The following is a 24,783-nucleotide window of genomic DNA, read 5'->3' as shown; positions in this document are numbered from 1 at the left end:
GAAAATTGAGCTAACGAATCAAGCAAAATAGGAGAGAGAATGAGTCCCGTAACCGAGAGGCCTACTGTGAATCTAGGCGAACGGCTGAAGGCTCCCACACACTCCCCTGAACGCCAGAACTCGAAAGATGTCAGTCTGTTCTGCGACAGAGTTAATATAGAGTCCAGGTCCCGTGACCCATCGTGTTGTTCCCTGGGAGATGTAGTCTTCTTCTGTAAGTTGCAGATTCAGTAAAATTATTCATGCTTTATATGATGTTATGATGTGGAATACTGATAGCAAAAATTACAACATTATTAAACCATGACAGGCCTTATGGGTCCTATGGGGTCTTATGCGGTCCTACGGGGTCTCTATGGGGACTTATAGGGTCCTATGGGGACTTATGGGGTCTTATAGGGTCCCATTGGTTTCTATGGGCTCTTATGGGGCATTATGGGCTCCTATAGGGTCCTATGGGGCCAAATAGTGACTCATAGAGCCCTATAGGACCCCATAGGAGCCCCATAGGACCCCATAGAGCCCCATAGAGACCCCATAAGACCCCATAGAACCCCATAGCTGCCCCATAGGACCCCATAGAACCCCATAGAGCCCCATAGCTGCCAAATAGTGACCCATAATACCCCATAGGACCCGATAGGATCCCATAGAGACCCCATAGGACCCTATAGAGCCCCATAGGACCCCATAGAGCCCCATAGAGTCCCATAGGACCCTATAGAGCCCCATAGGACCCCATAGTGCCCCATAGAGCCCCATAGAGACCCATAGAGACCCATAGAGCCCCATAGGACCCCATAGACCCCATAGAACCCATAGAGACCCATAGAGCCCCATAAGAGCCCCATAGGACCCCATAGACCCCATAGAGCCCCATAGAGCCCCATAAGACCCCATAGAACCCCATTGGACCCCATAGGACCCCATAGGGCCCCATAGAACCCCATAGAGCCCCATAGCTGCCAAATAGGGATCCATAGGACCCCATAGGACCCCATAAGACCCCATAGAGCCCCATAGCTGCCTCATAGTGACCCATAGGACCCCATAGAGCCCCATAGGATCCCATAGAGCCCCATAGGACCCCATAGAGCCCCATAGAGGCCCCATAAGACCCATAGCTGCCAAATAGGGATCCATTGGACCCCATAGAGCCGCATAGCTGCCAAATAAGGATCCATAGGACCCCATAGGACCCCATAGAGCCCCATAGAGCCCCATAGCTGCCAAATAGTGACCCATAGGGCCCCATAGGACCACATAGGACCCCATATAGCCCCATAGCTGCCAAATAGGGATCCATGGGACCCCATAGGACCCCATAGCTGCCAAATAGTGACCCATAGAGCCCCATATAACCCCATAGAGCCCCATAGGACCCCATAGAGCCCCATAGAACCCCATAGAACCCCATAGGACCCCATATCACCCCATAGAGCCCTTTAAACCCGTCCAACCCTCTTTTCCCCCCCCAGAATTACGGAGACGGGACTCACTACGAGCACATGACGAGCAGAGACCTCGGCTCCCACGACAATCTCTCGCCTCCCTTCTCCAATTCGAGGATACCAAGTAAGGACCCGCCATTACCCGATCGCGGCCTACTGAGGCCTAACTGAGGCCTACTGAGGCCTACTGAGGCCTACTAAGGCCTATTGTGGCCTATTGCGGCCTACTGAGGCCTACTGCGGCCTACTGAGGCCTACTGCGTCCTACTGAGGCCTAACTGAGGCCTACTGTGACCTACTGAGGCCTACTAAGGCCTACTGCCCGTATTGAGGCCTACTGCGTCCTACTGAGGCCTAACTGAGGCCTACTGAGGCCTAAGTGAGGCCTACTGCGGCCTAAGTGAGGCCTGCTGTGGCCTACTGAGGCCTAACTGCGGCCTAACTGAGGCCTACTGAGGCCTACTGAGGCCTAACTGCGGCCTAACTGCGGCCTACTGAGGCCTACTGAGGCCTAATTGAGGCCTAACTGCGGCCTACTAAGGCCTAACTGTGGCCTACAGAGGCCTACTGCGGCCTAACTGAGGCCTACTGAAGCCTTACTGAGGCCTATTGCCCCTATTGAGGCCTACTGCGGCCTACTGAGGCCTACTGAGGCCTAACTGAGGCCTAACTACGGCCTACTGTGACCTACTGAGGCCTACTGAGGCCTAACTGTGGCCTACTGAGGCCTACTGTGGCCTATTGAGGCCTACTGAGGCCTACTGCGGCCTACTGCGGCCTACTGGGACCTATTGAGGCCTACTGTGGTCTACTGAGGCCTAACTGCGGCCTAACTGCGGCCTACTGCGGCCTAACTGAGGCCTACTGAGGCCTAACTGAGGCCTAACTGTGGCCTAACTGCGGCTTACTGGGACCTATTGAGGCCTACTGAGGCCTAACTGCGGCCTAACTGCGGCCTAACTGTGGCCTAGCTGCGGCCTATTGCGGCCTAACTGAGGCCTATTGCCCCTATTGAGGCCTACTGAGGCCTAACTGCAGCCTGAGGCCTAACTGAGGCCTAACTGCGGCTTACTGGGACCTATTGAGGCCTACTGCGGCCTACTGAGGCCTACTGAAGCCTTACTGAGGCCTATTGCCCCTATTGAGGCCTACTGAGGCCTATTGCCCCTATTGAGGCCTACTGAAGCCTTACTGAGGCCTATTGCCCCTATTGAGGCCTACTGAGGCCTAACTGCGACCTACTGCGGCCTAACTGAGGCCTACTGAGGCCTAACTGCAGCCTATTGAGGCCTACTGAAGCCTTACTGAGGCCTACTGCATCCTACTGAGGCCTACTGAGATCTAACTGAGGCCTACTGCCCCTATTGAGGCCTAACTGCGGCTTACTGGGACCTATTGAGGCCTACTGAGGCCTACTGAGGCCTAACTGAGGCCTACTGAGGCCTAACTGTGGCCTACTGAGGCCTAACTGCGGCCTACTGAAGCCTTATTGAGGCCTACTGCGCCCTAACTGAGGCCTATTGCGGCCTATTGCGGCCTACTGAGGCCTACTGAGGCCTAACTGCGGCCTACTGAGGCCTACTGCGGCCTACTGAGGCCTATTGCGGCCTACTGAAGCCTTACTGAGGCCTATTGCCCCTATTGAGGCCTACTGAGGCCTAACTGAGGCCTAACTGCGTCCTACTGAGGCCTAACTGCGGCCTACTGAGGCCTAACTGTGGCCTACTGCGGCCTAACTGTGGCCTACTGCGGTCTACTGAGGCCTAACTGCCCCTATTGAGGCCTACTGAGGCCTACTGAGGCCTAACTGCGGCCTACTGAGGCCTAACTGAGCCCTACTGAGGCCTAACTGCGGCCTAACTGTGGCCTAACTGCGGCCTAACTGTGGCCTAACTGCGGCCTAACTGAGGCCTAACTGTGGCCTAACTGCCTCCTACTGAGGCCTAACTGAGGCCTAACTGCGGCCTACTGAGGCCTACTGAGGCCTAACTGTGGCCTAACTGCGGCCTACTGAGGCCTACTGAGGCCTACTGAAGCCTTATTGAGGCCTATTGCCTCTATTGAGGCCTACTGAGGCCTACTGAAGCCTTACTGAGGCCTAACTGCGGCCTACTGCGGCCTATTGAGGCCTACTGAGGCCTAACTGAGGCCTACTGTGACCTACTGAGGCCTACTGCGGCCTACAGCCCCTATTGACGCCTACTGTGACCTACTGAGGCCTACTAAGGCCTACTGCCCGTATTGAGGCCTACTAAGGCCTAACTGAGGCCTAACTGCGGCCTACTGTGGCCTACTGAGGCCTAACTGCGGCCTACTGAGACCTATTGAAGCCTAACTGAGGCCTATTGCGGCCTATTGCGGCCTACTGCGGCCTACTGGGACCTATTGAGGCCTAACTGCGGCCTAACTGAGGCCTACTGAGGCCTACTGAGGCCTACTGAGGCCTAACTGCGGCCCAGCATCCTGGGGTCCCTAGAGAGGCCTACTGAGGCCTAACTGCGACCTACTGCGGCCTACTGCGGTCTACTGTGGCATACTGAGGCCTAACTGTGGCCTACTGCGTCCTACTGAGGCCTACTGAGATCTAACTGAGGCCTACTGCCCCTATTGAGGCCTAACTGAGGCCTACTGCGTCCTACTGCGGCCTACTGAGGCCTACTGTGACCTAACTGCAACCTACTGTGGCCTGCTGCGGCCTAACTGAGGCCTACTGAAGCCTTACTGAGGCCTATTGCCCCTATTGAGGCCTACTGAGGCCTAACTGCGGCCTACTGTCCCTATTGAGGCCTACTGCGTCCTACTGAGGCCTAACTGAGGCCTAACTGCGGCCTACTGTGCCCTACTGAGGCCTACTGAGATCTGAGACCTACTGCCCCTATTGAGGCCTACTATGGTCTACTGAGGCCTAACTGTGACCTATTGAGGCCTACTGAAGCCTAACTGAGACCTAACTGCGGCCTACTGAGGCCTACTGAGACCTACTGAGGCCTACTAAGGCCTAACTGAGGCCTAACTGAGGCCTAACTGCGGCCTACTGCGGCCTAACTGAGGCCTACTGCGGCCTACTGAGGCCTACTAAGGCCTACTAAGGCCTACTGAAGCCTTATTGAGGCCTATTGCCCCTATTGAGGCCTAACTGAGGCCTAACTGCGGCCTACTGAAGCCTACTGAGGCCTATTGCGGCCTACTGAAGCCTTACTGAGGCCTATTGCCCCTATTGAGGCCTAACTGAGGCCTAACTGCGGCTTACTGGGACCTATTGAGGCCTAACTGCTGCCTACTGAGGCCTACTGAGGCCTAACTGAGGCCTAACTGTGGCCTACTGCGGTCTACTGTGGCATACTGAGGCCTAACTGAGGCCTACTGCGGCCTAACTGTGGCCTAACTGAGGCCTACTGTGACCTACTGAGGCCTAACTGAGGCCTACTGCGTCCTACTGAGGCCTACTGAGATCTAACTGAGGCCTACTGCCCCTATTGAGGCCTACTGTGGTCTACTGCGTCCTACTGAGGCCTACTGAGGCCTACTGAGGCCTAACTGAGGCCTACTGCGGCCTACTGAGGCCTATTGCGGCCTACTGAGGCCTACTGAGGTTTACTGAGGCCTAACTGCGGCCTACTGCGTCCTACTGAGGCCTAACTATGACCTACTGCGCCTACTGAGGCCTAACTGCGGCCTACTGCGGCCTACTAAGGCCTACTGAGATCTAACTGAGGCCTACTGCCCCTATTGAGGCCTACTGAGGCCTAACTGCGGCCTACTGCGTCCTACTGAGGCCTAACTATGACCTACTGTGCCTACTGAGGCCTAACTGAGGCCTAACTGCGGCCTACTGAGACCTATTGAAGCCTAACTGCGGCCTATTGTGGCCTACTAAGGCCTAGTGAGGCCTAACTGCGGCCCAGCATCCTGGGGTCCCTAGAGAGGCCTACTAAGGCCTACTGAGGCCTAACTGCGACCTACTGCGGCCTAACTGAGGCCTACTGTGACCTACTGAGGCCTAACTGTGGCCTAACTGCGGCCTACTGAAGCCTTACTGAGGCCTATTGCCCCTATTGAGGCCTACTGAGGCCTAACTGCGGCCTACTGAGGCCTACTGAGGCCTAACTGCGGCCTACTGAGGCCTACTGCGGCCTATAGCCCCTATTGAGGCCTACTAAGGCCTAACTGAGGCCTAACTGAGGCCTACTGAGGCCTACTGTGGCCTATTGCGGCCTAACTGCGTCCTACTGAGGCCTAACTATGACCTACTGTGCCTACTGAGGCCTAACTGAGGCCTACTGCGGCCTACTGAGGCCTAACTGAGGCCTACTGAGGCCTAACTGAGGCCTACTGTGACCTAACTGCAACCTACTGTGGCCTGCTGCGGCCTAGTGAGGCCTACTGAAGCCTTACTGAGGCCTATTGCCCCTATTGAGGCCTACTGAGGCCTAACTGCGGCCTACTGAGGCCTATTGCCCCTATTGAGGCCTACTGAGGCCTACTGCGGCCTAACTGAGGCCTAACTGAGGCCTAACTGTGGCCTTCTGAGGCCTACTGAAGCCTTACTGAGGCCTATTGCCCCTATTGAGGCCTACTGAGGCCTAACTGCGGCCTACTGAGGCCTACTGGGACCTATTGAGGCCTACTGCGTCCTACTGAGGCCTAAGTATGACCTACTGCGCCTACTGAGGCCTAACTGAGGCCTAACTGCGGCCTACTGAGGCCTACTGAAGCCTTACTGAGGCCTATTGCCCCTATTGAGGCCTACTGAGGCCTAACTGCGGCCTACTGAGGCCTAACTATGACCTACTGCGCCTACTGAGGCCTAACTGAGGCCTACTAAGGCCTACTAAGGCCTAACTGAGGCCTACTGAGGCCTACTGAGGCCTAACTGCGGCCTACTGAGGCCTACTAAGGCCTAACTTCGGCCTAACTTCATCCTAGCGAGCCAGGGCGTTTATGAAGACGTCAGCGGGGCAGGCGAGATGGAGCCGCAGCTCCAGCTGAGCTCCCGGGGGGGAAGCCGCCGAAGCTCGTCGGTGCCCGAGCGTGTGGACGTGTGTGACAGAGTGTGAAATGGGGCGGCGGTGAGCGGCTGCTCCGCACCTGGGCCCTTCAGCTGTGATTGATGGGCTCGCTCATGTGGAACGGGCCCATCTGCTGCCGCGAGTTTCGCTTTGGGCTTTGATTTATTCGACTGCTCGACGCCGTTCCCGGCGGCCGCGAGAGGGTGGGGGATGGTTTGGCGTCTCCGCTCGTCATTCGGCTTCGAAAAGTGGGAGGGGAGGGAGAGTTTGGGGCCGTATGGGGCTCGTTTGGCTCCGTGTCTTATGTGGGGCAGTGGGTTGGGGGGACACAACATGGCCCCTCCAATAGTGACTCTTACTGTGGCCTAGTGAGGCCTAACTGCGGCCTACTGCGGCCTAGTGAGGCCTACTGAGGCCTAGTGAGGCCTACTGCGTCCTACTGAGGCCTACTGTGGCCTAGCAAGGCCTAACTGCGGCCTACTGCAGACTACTGAGGCCTAACTGCAGCCTACTGAGGCCTAGTGAGGCCTAGCGAGGCCTAGTGACTCTTACTGCGGCCTAGCAACTCCTACTGCGGCCTAGTGAGGCCTAACTGCGGCCTAGCGAGGTTTACTGTGGCCTAGTGAGGCCTAACTGAGGCCTAATGAGGCCTACTGCAACCTAGCGACTTTTACTGTGGCCTAGTGAGGCCTTGTGAGGCCTACTGTGACCTACTGAGGCCTACTGGGTCCTACTGAGGCCTAACTGCGGCCTAGTGAGGCCTACTGTGACCTACTGAGGCTTAACTGTGGCCTAGTGAGGCCTAGTGACTCTTACTGCAGCCTAGTGAGGCCTAACTGAGGCCTACTGTGACCTACTGAGGCCTAACTGCGGCCTAGCGAGGTTTACTGTGGCCTAGTGAGGCCTAGTGAGGCCTAACTGAGGCCTAGTGAGGCCTAGTGACTTTTACTACGGCCTAGCAAGGCCTAACTGTGGCCTAGTGAGGCCTACTGCGACCTAGTGACTCTTACTGCGGCCTAGCAAGGCCTAACTGCGGCCTAGTGAGGCCTAGTGAAGCCTAGTGACTCTTACTGCGGCCTAGCAAGGCCTAACTGCGGCCTACTGAGGCCTACTGCGACCTAGTGACTCTTACTGCGGCCTAGTGAGGCCTAGTGAGGCCTACTGCGTCCTACTGAGGCCTAACTGCGGCCTAGTGAGGCCTAGTGAGGCCTAACTGAGGCCTAATGAGGCCTATTGTGACCTAGTGACTCTTACTGCGGCCTAGTGAGGCCTTGTGAGGCCTAACTGCGGCCTAGTGAGGCCTACTGAGGCCTAGTGAGGCCTAGTGAGGCCTACTGTGGCCTACTGAGGCCTAACTGTGGCCTAGTGAGGCCTACTGTGGCCTAACTGCGGCCTAGTGAGGCCTACTGCGGCCTAGTGAGGCCTACTGTGACCTAGTGAGGCCTAGTGAGGCCTACTGCGGCCTAGTGAGGCCTACTGAGGCCTAGTGAGGCCTACTGCGGCCTAGCGAGGCCTAGTGAAGCCTGCATCCCTCGCGGAGCCTCAGCAAGCAAGAATTTCATTGTAACCCAGCCAAAAGTTAATTAAACCCACCGCCGTAACGAACTACTAATTAACCGTGGCATTAATTAAGCCGGAATAACGATGTTTTCTCATTAAAAGCCAATATGAACGTGTAGGCCGCACCACAGGCCTCACCGCAGGGACGAGGCGCTTAGGCCTCAAATTTAGGCCTTATTTTTTGCTGTTTTTTGGTGATTTTTGGTGATTTTTGGTGGTTTTTGGTGGTTTTTGGTGGTTTTTGGTGGTTTTTTGGTGGTTTTTGGTGGTTTTTTGGTGGTTTTTGGTGTTTTTTTGGTGTTTTTGGTGGTTTTTTGGTGTTTTTTGGTGTTTTTTAACCCAAAAACGGGCCTAATTCCGCCCTCCGGCAGCTGCATCCATCATCATGGAACGTAATAATTAACGAGCATGCAAATGAGCTCATTTGCATATTCATATGCCGCCTTCGTTAACGGCGCCGCTGACGAGGTTGTAATTAACGGAAGCCGCTGCCAAACTTGGAAGGCGCCAGATGTAGAGGGATGGGGGGAGGGGAGGATTAACCCTTTCCAGCCCCATAGAATCCCATAGGGTCCTATAGGGTTCTATAGGGCCCCATAGGGTCCTGTAGGGTCATATAGGGCCCCATAGGGTCCCATAGGGTCGTATAGGGCCCCATAGATTCCCATAGGATCCCATAGGGTCCCATAGATCCCCATAGGGTCCTATAGGGCCGCATAGGGTCGTATAGGGCCCCATAGGGTCCCATAGAACACAAGGGATCCCCATAGGGTCCTATAGGGTCCCATAGGGTCCTATAGGGTCCCACAGATCCCCATAGGGCCCCATAGAACACAAGGGATCCCCATAGGGTCCTATAGGGTCCCATAGGGTCCCATAGGGCCCCATAGAACACAAGGGATCCCCATAGGGTCCTATAGGACCCCATAGGGACCTATAGGGTCCCGTAGGGTCCCATAGAACACAAGGGATCCCCATAGGGTCCTATAGGGCCCCATAGATCCCCATAGGGTCCTATAGGGTCCTATAGGGTCCCATAGGATCCCATAGGGTCCCATAGAACACAAGGGATCCCCATAGGGTCCTATAGGGCCCCATAGATTCCCATAGGGTCCTATAGGGCCCCATAGATTCCCATAGGGTCCTATAGGGCCCCATAGATTCCCATAGGGTCCCATAGGGTCCCATAGAACACAAGGGATCCCCATAGGGTCCTATAGGGCCCCATAGATTCCCATAGGGTCCTATAGGGTCCCATAGGGTCCCATAGGGCCCCATAGATTCCCATAGGGTCCTATAGGGCCCCATAGGGCCCCATAGATTCCCATAGGGTCCCATAGGGTCGCATAGGGTCCTATAGGGCCCCATTGGGTCCCATAGGGTCCTATAGGGTCCCATAGAATCCCATAGAACACAAGGGAACCCCATAGGGTCCTATAGGGTCCTATAGGGTCCCATACGGTCCCATAGGGTCGTATAGGGTCCTATAGGGTCCTATAGGGTCCCATAGAACACAAGGGAACCCCATAGGGTCCTATAGGGTCCTATAGGGTCCTATAGGGTCCCATACGGTCCCATAGGGTCGTATAGGGTCCCATAGGGCCCCATAGAACACAAGGGATCCCCATAGGGTCTTATAGGGCCCCATAGATTCCCATAGGGCCCCATAGGGTCCCATAGATTCCTATAGGGCCCCATAGGGTCCCATAGGGTCCTATAGGGTCCCATAGGGTCCCATAGAACACAAGGGATCCCCATAGGGTCCTATAGGGCCCCATAGATTCCCATAGGGTCGTATAGGGCTCCATAGAACACAAGGGATCCCCATAGGGTCCTATAGGGCCCCATAGATCCCCATAGGGTCCTATAGATTCCCATAGGGTCCTATAGGGCCCCATAGATTCCCATAGGGTCCTATAGGGCCCCATAGATCCCCATAGGGTCCTATAGGGCCCCATAGATTCCCATTGGGTCCCATAAGGTCCCATAGAACACAAGGGATCCCCATAGGGTCCTATAGGGCCCCATAGATTCCCATAGGGTCCTATAGGGCCCCATAGATTCACATAGGGTCCTATAGGGCCCCATAGATTCCCATAGGGTCCCATAGGGCCCCATAGATTCCCATAGGGTCCTATAGGATCCCATAGGGTCCAATAGATCCTTATAGGGTCCCATAGAACACAAGGGATCCCCATAGGGTCCTATAGGGCCCCATAGATTCCCATAGGGCCCCATAGGGTCCCATAGGGTCCCATAGGGTCCTATAGGGTCCTATAGGGCCCCATAGAACACAAGGGATCCTTATAGGGTCCTATAGGGCCCCATAGGGACCCATAGGGCCCCATAGGGTCCTATAGGGCCCCATAGATTCCCATAGGGTCCCATAGAATCCCATAGAACACAAGGGATCCCCATAGGGCCCTATAGGGCCCCATAGATTCCCATAGGGTCCCATAGGGCCCCATAGATTCCCATAGGGTCCTATAGAACACAAGGGATCCCCATAGGGTCCTATAGGGCCCCATAGATTCCCATAGGGTCGTATAGGGCCCCATAGAACACAAGGGATCCCCATAGGGTCCTATAGGGTCCTATAGGGCCCCATAGAGTCCCATAGGGTCCTATAGGGCCCCATAGATTCCCATAGGGTCCCATAGGGCCCCATAGATTCCCATAGGGTCCCATAGAACACAAGGGATCCCATAGGGTCCTATAGGGCCCCATAGATTCCCATAGGGTCCTATAGGGCCCCATAGATTCCCATAGGTTCCTATAAGGTCCTATAGGGTCCCATAGAACACAAGGGATCCCCATAGGGTCCTATGGGGCCCCATAGAACACATGGGATCCCATAGGGTCCTATAGGGCCCCATAGGGTCGTGTAGGGCCCCATAGATTCCCATAGGGTCCTATAGGGTCCCATAGAACACAAGGGATCCCCATAGGGTCCTATAGGGCCCCATAGATTCCCATAGGGTCCTATAGGGCCCCATAGGATCCCATAGAACACAAGGGATCCCCATAGGGTCCTATAGGGCCCCATAGATTCCCATAGGGTCCCATAGAACACAAGGGATCCCCATAGGGTCCTATAGGGCCCCATAGGGTCCTATAGGACCCCATAGATTCCCATAGGGTCCCATAGGGTCCCATAGAACACAAGGGATCCCCATAGGGTCCTATAGGGCCGCATTGGGTCCCATAGGGTCCTATAGGGCCCCATAGATTCCCATAGGGTCCCATAGAACACAAGGGATCCCCATAGGGTCCTATAGGGCCACATAGATTCCCATAGGGTCCCATAGGGCCCCATAGAACACAAGGGATCCCCATAGGGTCCCATAGGGCCCCATAGATTCCCATAGAGCCCCATAGGGTCCCATAGGGACCTATAGGGTCCTATAGGGTCCTATAGGGTCCCATAGAACACAAGGGATACCCATAGGGTCCTATAGGGCCCCATAGATTCCCATAGGGTCCCATAGGGCCCCATAGAACACAAGGGATCCCCATAGGGTCCTATAGGGCCCCATAGATTCCCATAGGGTCCTATAGGGCCCCATAGGGTCCTATAGGGTCCTATAGGGCCCCATAGATTCCCATAGGGTCCTATAGGGTCCTATGGGGCCCCATAGAACACAAGGGATCCCCATAGGGTCCTATAGGGCCCCATAGATTCCCATAGGGTCCCATAGGGCCCCATAGATTCCCATAGGGTCCTATAGGGCCCCATAGGGTCCCATAGGGTCCTATAGGGTCCCATAGATTCCCATAGAACACAAGGGATCCCCATAGGGTCCTATAGGGTCCCATAGGGTCCCATAGGGTCCTATAGGGCCCCATAGATTCCCATAGGGTCCCATAGGGCCCCATAGGGACCTATAGGGTCCTATAGGGTCCCATAGAACACAAGGGATCCCTATAGGGTCCCATAGAAGACAATATGAGGGGTTGGAGGACTCACTTGTGGGGCTGGAGGACTCACGGGGCTCTATGATGTCCTATGGGGCTCTATGGGGCGCTATGGGGCTCTATGGGTCTCTATGGGGCTCTATGGGGTTCTATGGGGCGCTATGGGGCTCTATGGGGCTGTATGGGGTTCTATGGGGTTCTATGGGGTCTCTATGGGGTTCTATGGGGTCTATAGGGCGCTATGGGTCCCTATGGGTCTCTATGGAGTCTCTATGGGTCTCTATAGGGCTCTATAGGGTTCTATGGGTCTCTATGGGGCTCTATGGGTCACTATGGGTCTCTATGGGGTCTCTATGGGTCGCTATGGGTCTCTATGGGGTTTTATGGGTCTCTATGGGGTTCTATGGGTCTCTATGGGTCTCTATGGGTCTCTATGGGTCTCTATGGGTCTCTATGGGGTTCTATGGGTCTCTATGGGTCTCTATGGGGCTCTATGGGTCTCTATGGGTCTCTATGGGTCTCTATGGGTCTCTATAGGGCTCTATGGGTCTCTATGGGGTCTATGGGGTCCCTATAGGGTCTATAGGGTTCTATGGGGTCTCTATGGGGTCCTATGGGTCTCTATGGGGTCTCTATGGGTCTCTATGGGTCTCTATGGGTCTCTATGGGTGTCTATGGGTCTCTATGGGTCTCTATAGGGCTCTATGGGGTTCTATGGATTCTATGGGGTTCTATGGGGCTCTATGTGGTTCTATGGGGCTCTATGGGGTCTCTATGGGTCCCTATGGGGCTCTATGGGGTCTATGGGGTTCTATAGGTCTCTATGGGGCTCTATGGGTCCCTATGTGTCTCTATGGGTCTCTATGGGTCTCTATGGGTCCCTATGGGTCTCTATGGGTCTCTATGGGGTTCTATGGGGTCTCTATGGGTCTCTATGGGTCTCTATGGGGCTCTATGGGTCTCTATGGGTCTCTATGGGGTTCTATGGGGTCTCTATGGGTCTCTATGGGTCTCTATGGGTCTCTATGGGGCTCTATGGGGTCTATAGGGCTGTATGGGGCGCTATGGGTCCCTATGGGGATCTATGGGGCTGACCCACATCTCCTATTCCCCTATAGGTAAAGCAGAGCGCGGTTCCTATTCATCCTATAGAGACTCCAACATCCAGGTAAGTCCTTATATATATATATATATATAAATAGGTGGAAAAGGACCCTATAGGATCCCATAAGACCCTATAAGACCCCATAAGACCCCATAGACACCCCATAGAACCCCATAAGACCCCATAAGACCCTATAAGACCCCATAAGACCCTATAGACACCCCATAGAACCCCATAAGACCCTATAGGATTCCATAGACCCCATAAGACCCCATAGACCCCATAAGACCCCATATGGGGTCTATGGGGTCTATGGGGTCTTATAGGGTCCTATAGGGTCTTTTGGGGTTCTATGGGGTCTATGGGGTCTTATAGGGTCCTATAGGGTCTTATGGGGTTCTATGGGGTCCTATAGGGTCTTATGGGGTTCTATGGGGTCTATGGGGTCCTATAGGGTCTTATGGGATCTATGGGGTCTTATAGGGTCTTATGGGGTCCTATAGGGTCTTATGGGATCCTATGGGGTCTTATGGGGTCCTATAGGGTCTTATGGGGTTCTATGGGGTGTCTATGGGGTCTATGGGGTCTTATGGGTTCCTATAGGGTTTTATGGGGTCTATGGGGTCTATGGGGTCTATGGGGTCCTATGGGGTCTTATGGGGTCTATGGGGTTCTATAGGGTCTTATGGGATCCTATGGGGTCTTATGGGGTCTATGGGGTCTTATGGGGTCTATGAGGTCTATGGGGTCTTATGGGGTTCTATGGGGTCTTATGGGGTCCTATAGGGTCTATGGGGTCCTATGGGGTCTTATGGGGTGTCTATGGGGTGTCTATGGGGTTTCTATGGGATCCTATGGGGTCCTATGGGGTCTCTATGGGGTTTAATGGGGTACTATGGGGTCTATAGGGTCTTATGGGGTATATGGGGTCTTATGGGGTTCTATGGGGTCTATGGGGTCCTATGGGGTCTTATGGGGTTCTATGGGGTGTCTATGGGGTCTTATGGGGTCTATGGGGTCTATGGGGTGTTATAGGGTCCTATAGGGTCTTATGGGGTCTATGGGGTCTTATAGGGTTCTATGGGATCCTATAGGGTCTTATAGGGTCTTATGGGGTCTATGGGGTCTATGGGGTCTTATAGGGTCTTATGGGGTCCTATGGGGTTCTATGGGGTCCTATGGGGTCTTATGGGGTCTTATGGGGTTCTTTGGGGTCTATGGGGTCATATGGGGTCTTATGGGGTCTATGGGATCCTATAGGGTCTTATAGGGTCTTATGGGATCCTATAGGGTCCTATGGAGTCTTATAGGGTCTTATGGGATCATATAGGGTCTTATGGGGTTCTATGGGGTGTCTATGGGGTTCTATAGGGTCTTATGGGGTGTCTATGGGGTCTTATGGGGTCTATGGGGTTCTATGGGGTGTCTATGGGGTCTTATGGGGTCTATGGGGTCTTATGGGGTCCTATAGGGTCTTATGGGGTCTTATAGGGTCTAATGGGTTTCTATGGGGTGTCTATGGGGTCTTATAGGGTCTTATAGGGTCTTATGGGGTTCTATGGGGTGTCTATGGGGCCAATGGGGTCCTATGGTGTGTCTATGGGGTCTTATAGGGTCTTATGGGGTTCTATGGGGTCTTATGGGGTCTTATAGGGTCTTATGGGGTCTATGGGGTCTTATAGGGTCTTATGGGGTCCTATAGGGTCTTATGGGGTCTATGGGGTTTAATGGGGTCCTATGGGGTTTCTATGGGATCTTATGGGTTTCTATGGGGTTCTATGGGGTCTTATGGGGTCTTATGGGGTTCTATGGGGTCTTATGGGATCCTATAGGGTCTTATAGGGTTCTATGGGGTCCTATGGGGTCTTATAGGATCCTATAGGGTCTTATGGGGTCTATGGGGTCTTATGGGGTCTTATAGGGTCTATGGGGTCTTATGGGGTTCTATGGGGTCTTATGGGGTCTATGGGGTCTTATGGGGTCTTATGGGGTCCTATCTCTCTCCTTCCCCCCATAGCAAACCCTATTAACCGGCGACATGGACCTGGCTCACCCCACAACCTTATCCCCCCCGAAATCCCATTACTTCCAATATGGCGGCTCCAACCCGCGACGGCGGCCATTACACTCCGCCACCGGGGGTGAGTCACTTCCTGTTTCCTCCCCCCGCACTTCCTGTTTACTCCTTACCTACTTCCTGTTTACTTCGGGCCTACTTCCTGTTTACTTGCGGCCTACTTCCTGTTTACTTCGGGCCTACTTCCTGTTTCCTCCCTACCTACTTCCTGTTTACTTCCTGTTTACTTCGGGCCTACTTCCTGTTTACTCCCTATCTACTTCCTGTTTACTTCATGGTTCCTTCGGGCCTACTTCCTGTTTCCTCCCGGCCTACTTCCTGTTTCCTTCGGGCCTACTTCCTGTTTCCTCCCGGCCTACTTCCTGTTTCCTCCCTACCTACTTCCTGTTTACTTCGGGCCTACTTCCTGTTTACTTAGGGCCTACTTCCTGTTTCCTTCGGGCCTACTTCCTGTTTCCTCCCGGCCTACTTCCTGTTTCCTCCCGGCCTACTTCCTGTTTCCTCCCCCCCCACTTCCTGTTTCCTCCCGGCCTACTTCCTGTTTCCTTCGGGCCTACTTCCTGTTTCCTTCGGGCCTACTTCCTGTTTCCTCCCCCCCCACTTCCTGTTTACTTCCTGGTTCCTTCGGGCCTACTTCCTGTTTCCTCCCGGCCTACTTCCTGTTTCCTTCGGGCCTACTTCCTGTTTCCTCCCGGCCTACTTCCTGTTTACTTCGGGCCTACTTCCTGTTTACATCGGGCCTACTTCCTGTTTACTTCAGGCCTACTTCCTGTTTCCTCCCGGCCTACTTCCTGTTTCCTCCCTATCTACTTCCTGTTTCCTTCCTACCTACTTCCTGTTTACTTCCTGGTTCCTTCGGGCCTACTTCCTGTTTACTCGCGGCCTACTTCCTGTTTACTCCCTACCCACTTCCTGTTTCCTTCGGGCCTACTTCCTGTTTCCTTCGGGCCTACTTCCTGTTTCCTCCCGGCCTACTTCCTGTTTCCTCCCTATCTACTTCCTGTTTCCTCCCTATCTACTTCCTGTTTCCTCCCGGCCTACTTCCTGTTTCCTCCCTACCTACTTCCTGTTTCCTCCCTACCTACTTCCTGTTTCCTCCCTATCTACTTCCTGTTTACTTCCTGGTTCCTTCGGGCCTACTTCCTGTTTCCTCCCCCCCTACTTCCTGTTTACTTCCTGGTTCCTTCGGGCCTACTTCCTGTTTCCTCCCGGCCTACTTCCTGTTTCCTCCCTATCTACTTCCTGTTTCCTTCCGGCCTACTTCCTGTTTCCTCCCTATCTACTTCCTGTTTACTTCCTGGTTCCTTCGGGCCTACTTCCTGTTTCCTCCCGGCCTACTTCCTGTTTCCTCCCGGCCTACTTCCTGTTTCCTCCCGGCCTACTTCCTGTTTCCTCCCCCCCCACTTCCTGTTTCCTCCCGGCCTACTTCCTGTTTCCTTCGGGCCTACTTCCTGTTTCCTTCGGGCCTACTTCCTGTTTCCTCCCCCCCCACTTCCTGTTTACTTCCTGGTTCCTTCGGGCCTACTTCCTGTTTCCTCCCGGCCTACTTCCTGTTTCCTTCGGGCCTACTTCCTGTTTCCTCCCGGCCTACTTCCTGTTTACTTCGGGCCTACTTCCTGTTTACATCGGGCCTACTTCCTGTTTACTTCAGGCCTACTTCCTGTTTCCTCCCGGCCTACTTCCTGTTTCCTCCCTATCTACTTCCTGTTTCCTTCCTACCTACTTCCTGTTTACTTCCTGGTTCCTTCGGGCCTACTTCCTGTTTACTCGCGGCCTACTTCCTGTTTACTCCCTACCCACTTCCTGTTTCCTTCGGGCCTACTTCCTGTTTCCTTCGGGCCTACTTCCTGTTTCCTCCCGGCCTACTTCCTGTTTCCTCCCTATCTACTTCCTGTTTCCTCCCTATCTACTTCCTGTTTCCTCCCGGCCTACTTCCTGTTTCCTCCCTACCTACTTCCTGTTTCCTCCCTACCTACTTCCTGTTTCCTCCCTATCTACTTCCTGTTTACTTCCTGGTTCCTTCGGGCCTACTTCCTGTTTCCTCCCCCCCTACTTCCTGTTTACTTCCTGGTTCCTTCGGGCCTACTTCCTGTTTCCTCCCGGCCTACTTCCTGTTTCCTCCCTATCTACTTCCTGTTTCCTTCCGGCCTACTTCCTGTTTCCTCCCGGCCTACTTCCTGTTTCCTTCGGGCCTACTTCCTGTTTCCTCCCCCCCCACTTCCTGTTTACTTCCTGGTTCCTTCGGGCCTACTTCCTGTTTCCTCCCCCCCCACTTCCTGTTTACTTCCTGGTTCCTCCCGGCCTACTTCCTGTTTCCTTCGGGCCTACTTCCTGTTTCCTTCGGGCCTACTTCCTGTTTCCTCCCCCCCCACTTCCTGTTTACTTCCTGGTTCCTTCGGGCCTACTTCCTGTTTCCTCCCGGCCTACTTCCTGTTTCCTTCGGGCCTACTTCCTGTTTCCTCCCGGCCTACTTCCTGTTTACTTCGGGCCTACTTCCTGTTTACATCGGGCCTACTTCCTGTTTACTTCAGGCCTACTTCCTGTTTCCTCCCGGCCTACTTCCTGTTTCCTCCCTATCTACTTCCTGTTTCCTTCCTACCTACTTCCTGTTTACTTCCTGGTTCCTTCGGGCCTACTTCCTGTTTACTCGCGGCCTACTTCCTGTTTACTCCCTACCCACTTCCTGTTTCCTTCGGGCCTACTTCCTGTTTCCTTCGGGCCTACTTCCTGTTTCCTCCCGGCCTACTTCCTGTTTCCTCCCTATCTACTTCCTGTTTCCTCCCTATCTACTTCCTGTTTCCTCCCGGCCTACTTCCTGTTTCCTCCCTACCTACTTCCTGTTTCCTCCCTACCTACTTCCTGTTTCCTCCCTATCTACTTCCTGTTTACTTCCTGGTTCCTTCGGGCCTACTTCCTGTTTCCTCCCCCCCTACTTCCTGTTTACTTCCTGGTTCCTTCGGGCCTACTTCCTGTTTCCTCCCGGCCTACTTCCTGTTTCCTCCCTATCTACTTCCTGTTTCCTTCCGGCCTACTTCCTGTTTCCTCCCGGCCTACTTCCTGTTTCCTTCGGGCCTACTTCCTGTTTCCTCCCCCCCCACTTCCTGTTTACTTCCTGGTTCCTTCGGGCCTACTTCCTGTTTCCTCCCCCCCCACTTCCTGTTTACTTCCTGGTTCCTCCCGGCCTACTTCCTGTTTCCTTCGGGCCTACTTCCTGTTTCCTCCCGGCCTACTTCCTGTTTCCTCCCCCCCCACTTCCTGTTTACTTCCTGGTTCCTTCGGGCCTACTTCCTGTTTCCTTCGGGCCTACTTCCTGTTTCCTCCCTATCTACTTCCTGTTTCCTTCGGGCCTACTTCCTGTTTCCTCCCGGCCTACTTCCTGTTTCCTCCCGGCCTACTTCCTGTTTCCTCCCTACCTACTTCCTGTTTACTTCCTGGTTCCTTCGGGCCTACTTCCTGTTTCCTTCGGGCCTACTTCCTGTTTCCTTCGGGCCTACTTCCTGTTTCCTTCGGGCCTACTTCCTGTTTCCTCCCTATCTACTTCCTGTTTCCTCCCGGCCTACTTCCTGTTTCCTCCCTATCTACTTCCTGTTTACTTCCTGCTTCTTTCGGGCCTACTTCCTGTTTACTTGCGGCCTACTTCCTGTTTACTCCCTACCTACTTCCTGTTTACTTCCTGTTTACTTCCTGTTTACTTGCGGCCTACTTCCTGTTTCCAGACCTCCAAGCAAAGAGAGTCCGCAAGGTCCCGCCCGGTTTACCCTCATCCGTGAGTACTTATGGGGCAGCCCCATAGAGCCCCATAGAACCCTATGGGACCCCATAGGACCCCATAGGACCCCATAGAACCCCATAGAGACCCCATAGAGACCCATAGAACCCCATAGACCCCATAGAACCCCATAGAGACCCCATAGAGACCCATAGAGCCCCATAGAAACCCCATAAAAACCCTATAGGACCCCATAGGATCCTAATAGGACCCCATAGACCCTATAGGACCCTATAGGACCCTATAAGACCCCATAGAGCCCCATAGAGACCCCATAGGACCCCATAGGACCCTATAGGACCCTATAGACCCCATAGAACCCCATAGAGACCCCATAGGACCCTATAGGACCCCATAGGACCCCATAGGACCCCATAGACCCTATAGGACCCCATAGAGCCCCATAGGACCCCATAGAAACCCCATAGAGCCCCATAGAAACCCCATAGGACCCCATAGAGACCCATAGAGCCCTATAGGACCCTATAGACCCCCATAGAGACCCATAGAACCCTATAGGACCCTAATAGGACCCCATAGACCCCATAGGACCCCATAGAACCCCATAGACCCCATAGAGACCCCATAGGACCCCATAGAGACCCATAGAGACCCATAGAGACCCATAGAGACCCATAGAGACCCCATAGACCCCATAGACCCCATAGGACCCCATAGACCCTATAGGACCCTATAGGATCCCATAGACCCCATAGACCCCATAGACCCCATAGGACCCCATAGACCCTATAGGACCCCATAGGACCCCATAGAGACCCATAGAGCCCCATAGAGCCCTATAGGACCCCATAGGACCCCATAGAGACCCCATAGAGACCCATAGAGACCCATAGAGCCCCATAGGACCCCATAAGACCCCATAGGACCCCATAGAGACCCCATAGACCCCATAGAGCCCCATAGGGACCCCATAGGATCCCATAGACCCTATAGGACCCTATAAGACCCCATAGAGACCCCATAGACCCCATAGAACCCCATAGAGACCCATAGAGACCCATAGAGACCCATTGAGACCCATAGAGACCCATAGGACCCCATAGACCCTATAGGACCCTATAAGACCCCATAGACCCCATAGGACCCCATAGACCCCATAGAGCCCCATAGAGACCCATAGAGACCCATAGAGACCCATAGAGACCCATAGAGACCCCATAGAGACCCCATAGACCCTATAGGACCCCATAGGACCCCATAGACCCCATAGACCCCATAGAAACCCCATAGGACCCCATAGGACCCCATAGAGCACCATAGAACCCCATAGGACCCCATAGAGCCCCATAGAGACCCATAGAGACCCATTGAGACCCATAGAGACCCCATAGAGACCCCATAGAGACCCATAGAGACCCATAGAGACCCATAGAGACCCATAGAGACCCCATAGAGACCCCATAGAGACCCATAGAGACCCCATAGAGACCCATAGAGACCCATAGAGACCCCATAGAGCCCCATAGAGACCCATAGGACCCCATAGAACCCCATAGAGACCCATAGAGACCCCATAGAGACCCATAGAGACCCATAGAGACCCATAGAGACCCATAGAGACCCATAGAGCCCCATAGAGACCCCATAGACCCCATAGAAACCCCATAGACCCCATAGATCCTATAGGACCCTAATAGGATCCCATAGACCCCATAGGACCCCATAGAGCCCCATAGACCCTATAGGACCCTGATAAGATCCCATAGGACCCCATAGACCCTATAGGACCCCATAGACCCCATAAAACCCCATAGACCCCATAGAACCCCATAGAGACCCATAGAGACCCATAGAGACCCATAGAGACCCATAGAGCCCCATAGAGCCCCATAGAGACCCCATAAAACCCCATAGACCCCATAGAAACCCCATAGAGACCCTACAGAACCCCATAGGACCCCATAGACCCCATAGACCCCATAGAGACCCCATAGGACCCCATAGGACCCCATAGAGACCCCATAGAGCCCCATAGGACCCCATAGGACCCCATAGAGCCCCATAGAGACCCCATAGGACCCCATAGGACCCCATAGAGCCCATAGAACCCCATAGACCCTATAGGACCCTATAAGACCCCATAGACCCCATAGGACCCCATAGAGACCCATAGAGACCCCATAGGACCCTATAGGACCCCATAGGACCCCATAGACCCTATAGAGACCCATAGAGACCCATAGAGACCCCATAGAGACCCCATAGACCCCATAGAAGCCCCATAGGACCCCATAGGACCCCATAGACCCCATAGAGCCCCATAGAGACCCCATAGACCCCATAGGACCCCATAAAACCCCATAGAAACCCCATAGAAACCCCATAGAGACCCCATAGAGACCCATAGAGACCCATAGAGCCCCATAGAGACCCCATAGAAACTTATAGAGACCCATAGAGACCCCATAGGACCCCATAGAGACCCATAGAACCCCATAGAGCCCCATAGAGCCCCATAGACCCCATAGGACCCCATAGAGACCCCATAGGACCCTATAGAGACCCCATAGGACCCCATAGACCCTATAGGACCCTATAAGACCCCATAGAACCCCATAGAGCCCCATAGACCCTATAGGACCCCATAGACCCTATAGGACCCTAATAGTATCCCATAGACCCTATAGGACCCCATAGAGCCCCATAGGGACCCCATAGAGACCCATAGAGACCCCATAGAGACCCCATAGACCCCATAGAGACCCATAGGGACCCCATAGAGACCCATAGACCCCATAGAACCCCATAGAGACCCCATAGGACCCCATAGGACCCCATAGAGCCCCATAGAGCCCATAAAACCCCATAGACCCCATAGAAACCCCATAGAGACCCCATAGGACCCCATAGACCCTATAGGACCCTATAGGACCCTAGTAGGATCCCATAGGACCCTATAGGACCCCATAAGGTCCCATAGGACCCCGTAAGACCCCATAGAACCCCATAGGACCCTATAGACCCCATAGAACCCCATAGAGCCCCATAGACCCCATAGGACCCCATAGGACCCCATAAAACCCCATTAAAACCCTATAGGACCCCATAGAGACCCCATAGGACCCCATAGACCCCATAGGACCCCATAGGACCCCATAAGACCCCATAGAGACCCCATAAGACCCCATAGAGACCCCATAGAGCCCCATAGAGCCCCATAGAGACCCATAGAGACCCCATAGAGCCTCATAGAACCCCATAGAACCCCATAGGAACCCCATAGAAACCCCATAGAGACCCCATAGACCCCATAGAACCCCATAGAGACCCCATAGGACCCTATAGACCCCATAGAGACCCCATAGGACCCTATAAGACCCCATAGAGACCCCATAGAGCCCCATAGACCCTATAGGACCCCATAGACCCTATAGGACCCTATAGGACCCTAATAGGACCCCATAGAGCCCCATAGGACCCCATAGGACCCCATAGAGACCCCATAGAGACCCTATAGACCCCAAAGGACCCCATAGACCCCATAGGACCCCATAGAGACCCCATAGACCCCATAGAGCCCCATAGAGACCCCATAGACCCCATAGAGACCCATAGACCCCATAGACCCCATAGAGACCCATAGAACCCCATAGAGATTCTATAGGACCCTATAAGACCCCATAGGACCCCATAGACCCTATAGGACCCTAATAGGATCCCATAGAGCCCCATAGAGACCCCATAGGACCCCATAGACCCTATAGGACCCTATAGGACCCTAATAGGACCCCATAGACCCCATAGAGACCCCATAGGACCCCATAGAACCCCATAGAGACCCCATAGAGACCCATAGAGACCCATAGAGCCCCATAGAGACCCATAGAACCCCATAGAGACCCCATAGAGACCCATAGAGCCCCATAGAGCCCCATAGGACCCCATAGAGACCCATAGAGCCCCATAGGACCCCATAGAGCCCCATAGAGACCCATAGAGACCCATAGAGACCCATAGAGCCCCATAGAGACCCATAAAGACCCTATAGAACCCCATAGAGACCCATAGAACCCCATAGACCCCATAGAGACCCATAGAACCCCATAGAAACCCATAGAACCCCATAGGATCCCATAGAACCCCATAGGACTCCAGAGACCCCATAGGACCCCATAGAGACCCATAGAGACCCATAGAGACCCATAGAGACCCATAGAACCCATAGGACTCCATAGAGCCCCATAAGACCCCATAGACCCTATAGGACCCCATAGAACCCCATAGAATCCTATAGGACCCCATAGAGACCCCATAGACCCTATAAGACCCCATAGAGACCCCATAAGACCCTATAGAAACCCCATAGACCCCATAAAACCCCATAGAGCCCCATAGAGCCCCATAGAGACCCCATAGAGACCCCATAGGACCCCATAGACCCTATAGGACCCTATAAGACCCCATAGGACCCCATAGACCCCATAGAGCCCTATGGGACCCCATAGAAACCCTATAAACCCCATAGAACCCCATAGACCCTATAGGACCCTATAGGATCCCATAGACCCCATAGAGCGCCATAGAACCCTATAGGACCCTAATAGGATCCCATAGGACCCCATAGACCCCATAGAGCCCCATAAGACCCCATAGGACCCCATAGACCCTATAGGACCCCATAGACCCCATAGGACCCCATAGAGCCCCATAGAGACCCCATAGAGACCCCATAGACCCTATAAGACCCCATAGAGACCCCATAGGACCCCATAGAGACCCCATAGGACCCCATAGAGACCCCATAGAGACCCCATAGGACCCCATAGACCCCATAGGACCCCATAGGACCCCATAGACCCTATAGGACCCTATAGGATCCCATAGACCCCATAGAACCCCATAGAGACCCCATAGGACCCTATAGAGACCCCATAGGACCCCATAGATCCTATAGGGACCCCATAGGACCCCATAGGACCCCATAGACCCTATAGGACCCTATAGGATCCCATAGACCCCATAGAGCGCCATAGAACCCTATAGGACCCTAATAGGACCCCATAGACCCTATAGAGCCCCATAGAGACCCCATAGACCCCATAGATCCTATAGGACCCTAATAGGATCCCATATGACCCCATAAGACCCCATAGAGACCCATAGAAACCCCATAGACCCCATAGAACCCCATAGACCCCATAGACCCCATAGGACCCCATAGAGCCCCATAGGAACCCATAGACCCCATAGAGCCCCATAGAACCCCATAGAGACCCCATAGACCCCATAGACCCCATAGACCCTATAAGACCCCATAGAGACTCCATAGGACCCCATAGGACCCCATAGAGACCCCATAGACCCCATAGACCCCATAGAGACCCCATAGGACCCCATAGACCCTATAAGACCCCATAGAGACCCCATAGACCCCATAAGACCCCATAAAACCCCATAGAGACCCCATAGACCCCATAGGACCCCATAGAGACCCCATAGAGACCCCATAGACCCCATAGGACCCCATAGAGACCCCATAGAGACCCCATAGACCCCATAGAGACCCTATAGACCCCATAGAGACCCCATAGAACCCCATAGAGACCCATAGAGACCCCATAGGACCCCATAGACCCCATAGAACCCCATAGAACCCCATAGGACCCCATAGGACCCCATAGAGACCCCATAGAACCCCATAGGACCCCATAGACCCCATAGGACCCTATAGGATCCCATAGACCCCATAGAGCGCCATAGAACCCTATAGGACCCTAATAGGACCCCATAGACCCTATAGGACGCCATAGAACCCTATAGAGCCCCATAGGACCCCATAGACCCCCATAGAGCCCCATAGAGACCCCATAGGACCCTATAGGACCCTATAGACCCCATAGAGACCCCATAGAGCCCCCATAGACCCTATAGGACCC

General features: G+C 53.9%; 1 protein-coding gene across 1 annotated transcript in view; it reads left to right on the top strand.

The window, feature by feature from the left end:
• Positions 1–1,478: 1,478 nt before the first annotated feature.
• The window catches only part of LOC146751192 (transcription factor 4-like), a gene marked incomplete at both ends in the record, with an annotated part of 89,733 nt that continues 66,428 nt past the window's right edge, over positions 1,479–24,783 (top strand). The window contains 4 exons of the mRNA XM_085535290.1: positions 1,479–1,575; positions 13,054–13,103; positions 15,058–15,181; positions 18,834–18,883. Coding sequence (XP_085391416.1) covers positions 1,479–1,575; positions 13,054–13,103; positions 15,058–15,181; positions 18,834–18,883 — 321 coding nt within the window. The remainder of the gene's footprint in view (positions 1,576–13,053; positions 13,104–15,057; positions 15,182–18,833; positions 18,884–24,783) is intronic.

This window comes from Coturnix japonica, unplaced genomic scaffold, assembly GCF_054131305.1.
Source record: "Coturnix japonica strain WE unplaced genomic scaffold, WE-NBRP24 Scf115, whole genome shotgun sequence".
NCBI lineage: Eukaryota > Metazoa > Chordata > Aves > Galliformes > Phasianidae > Coturnix > Coturnix japonica.
The sequence above is the reverse complement of the archived record's forward strand: the minus strand, read 5'-3'. Positions and strand labels throughout refer to the sequence as shown.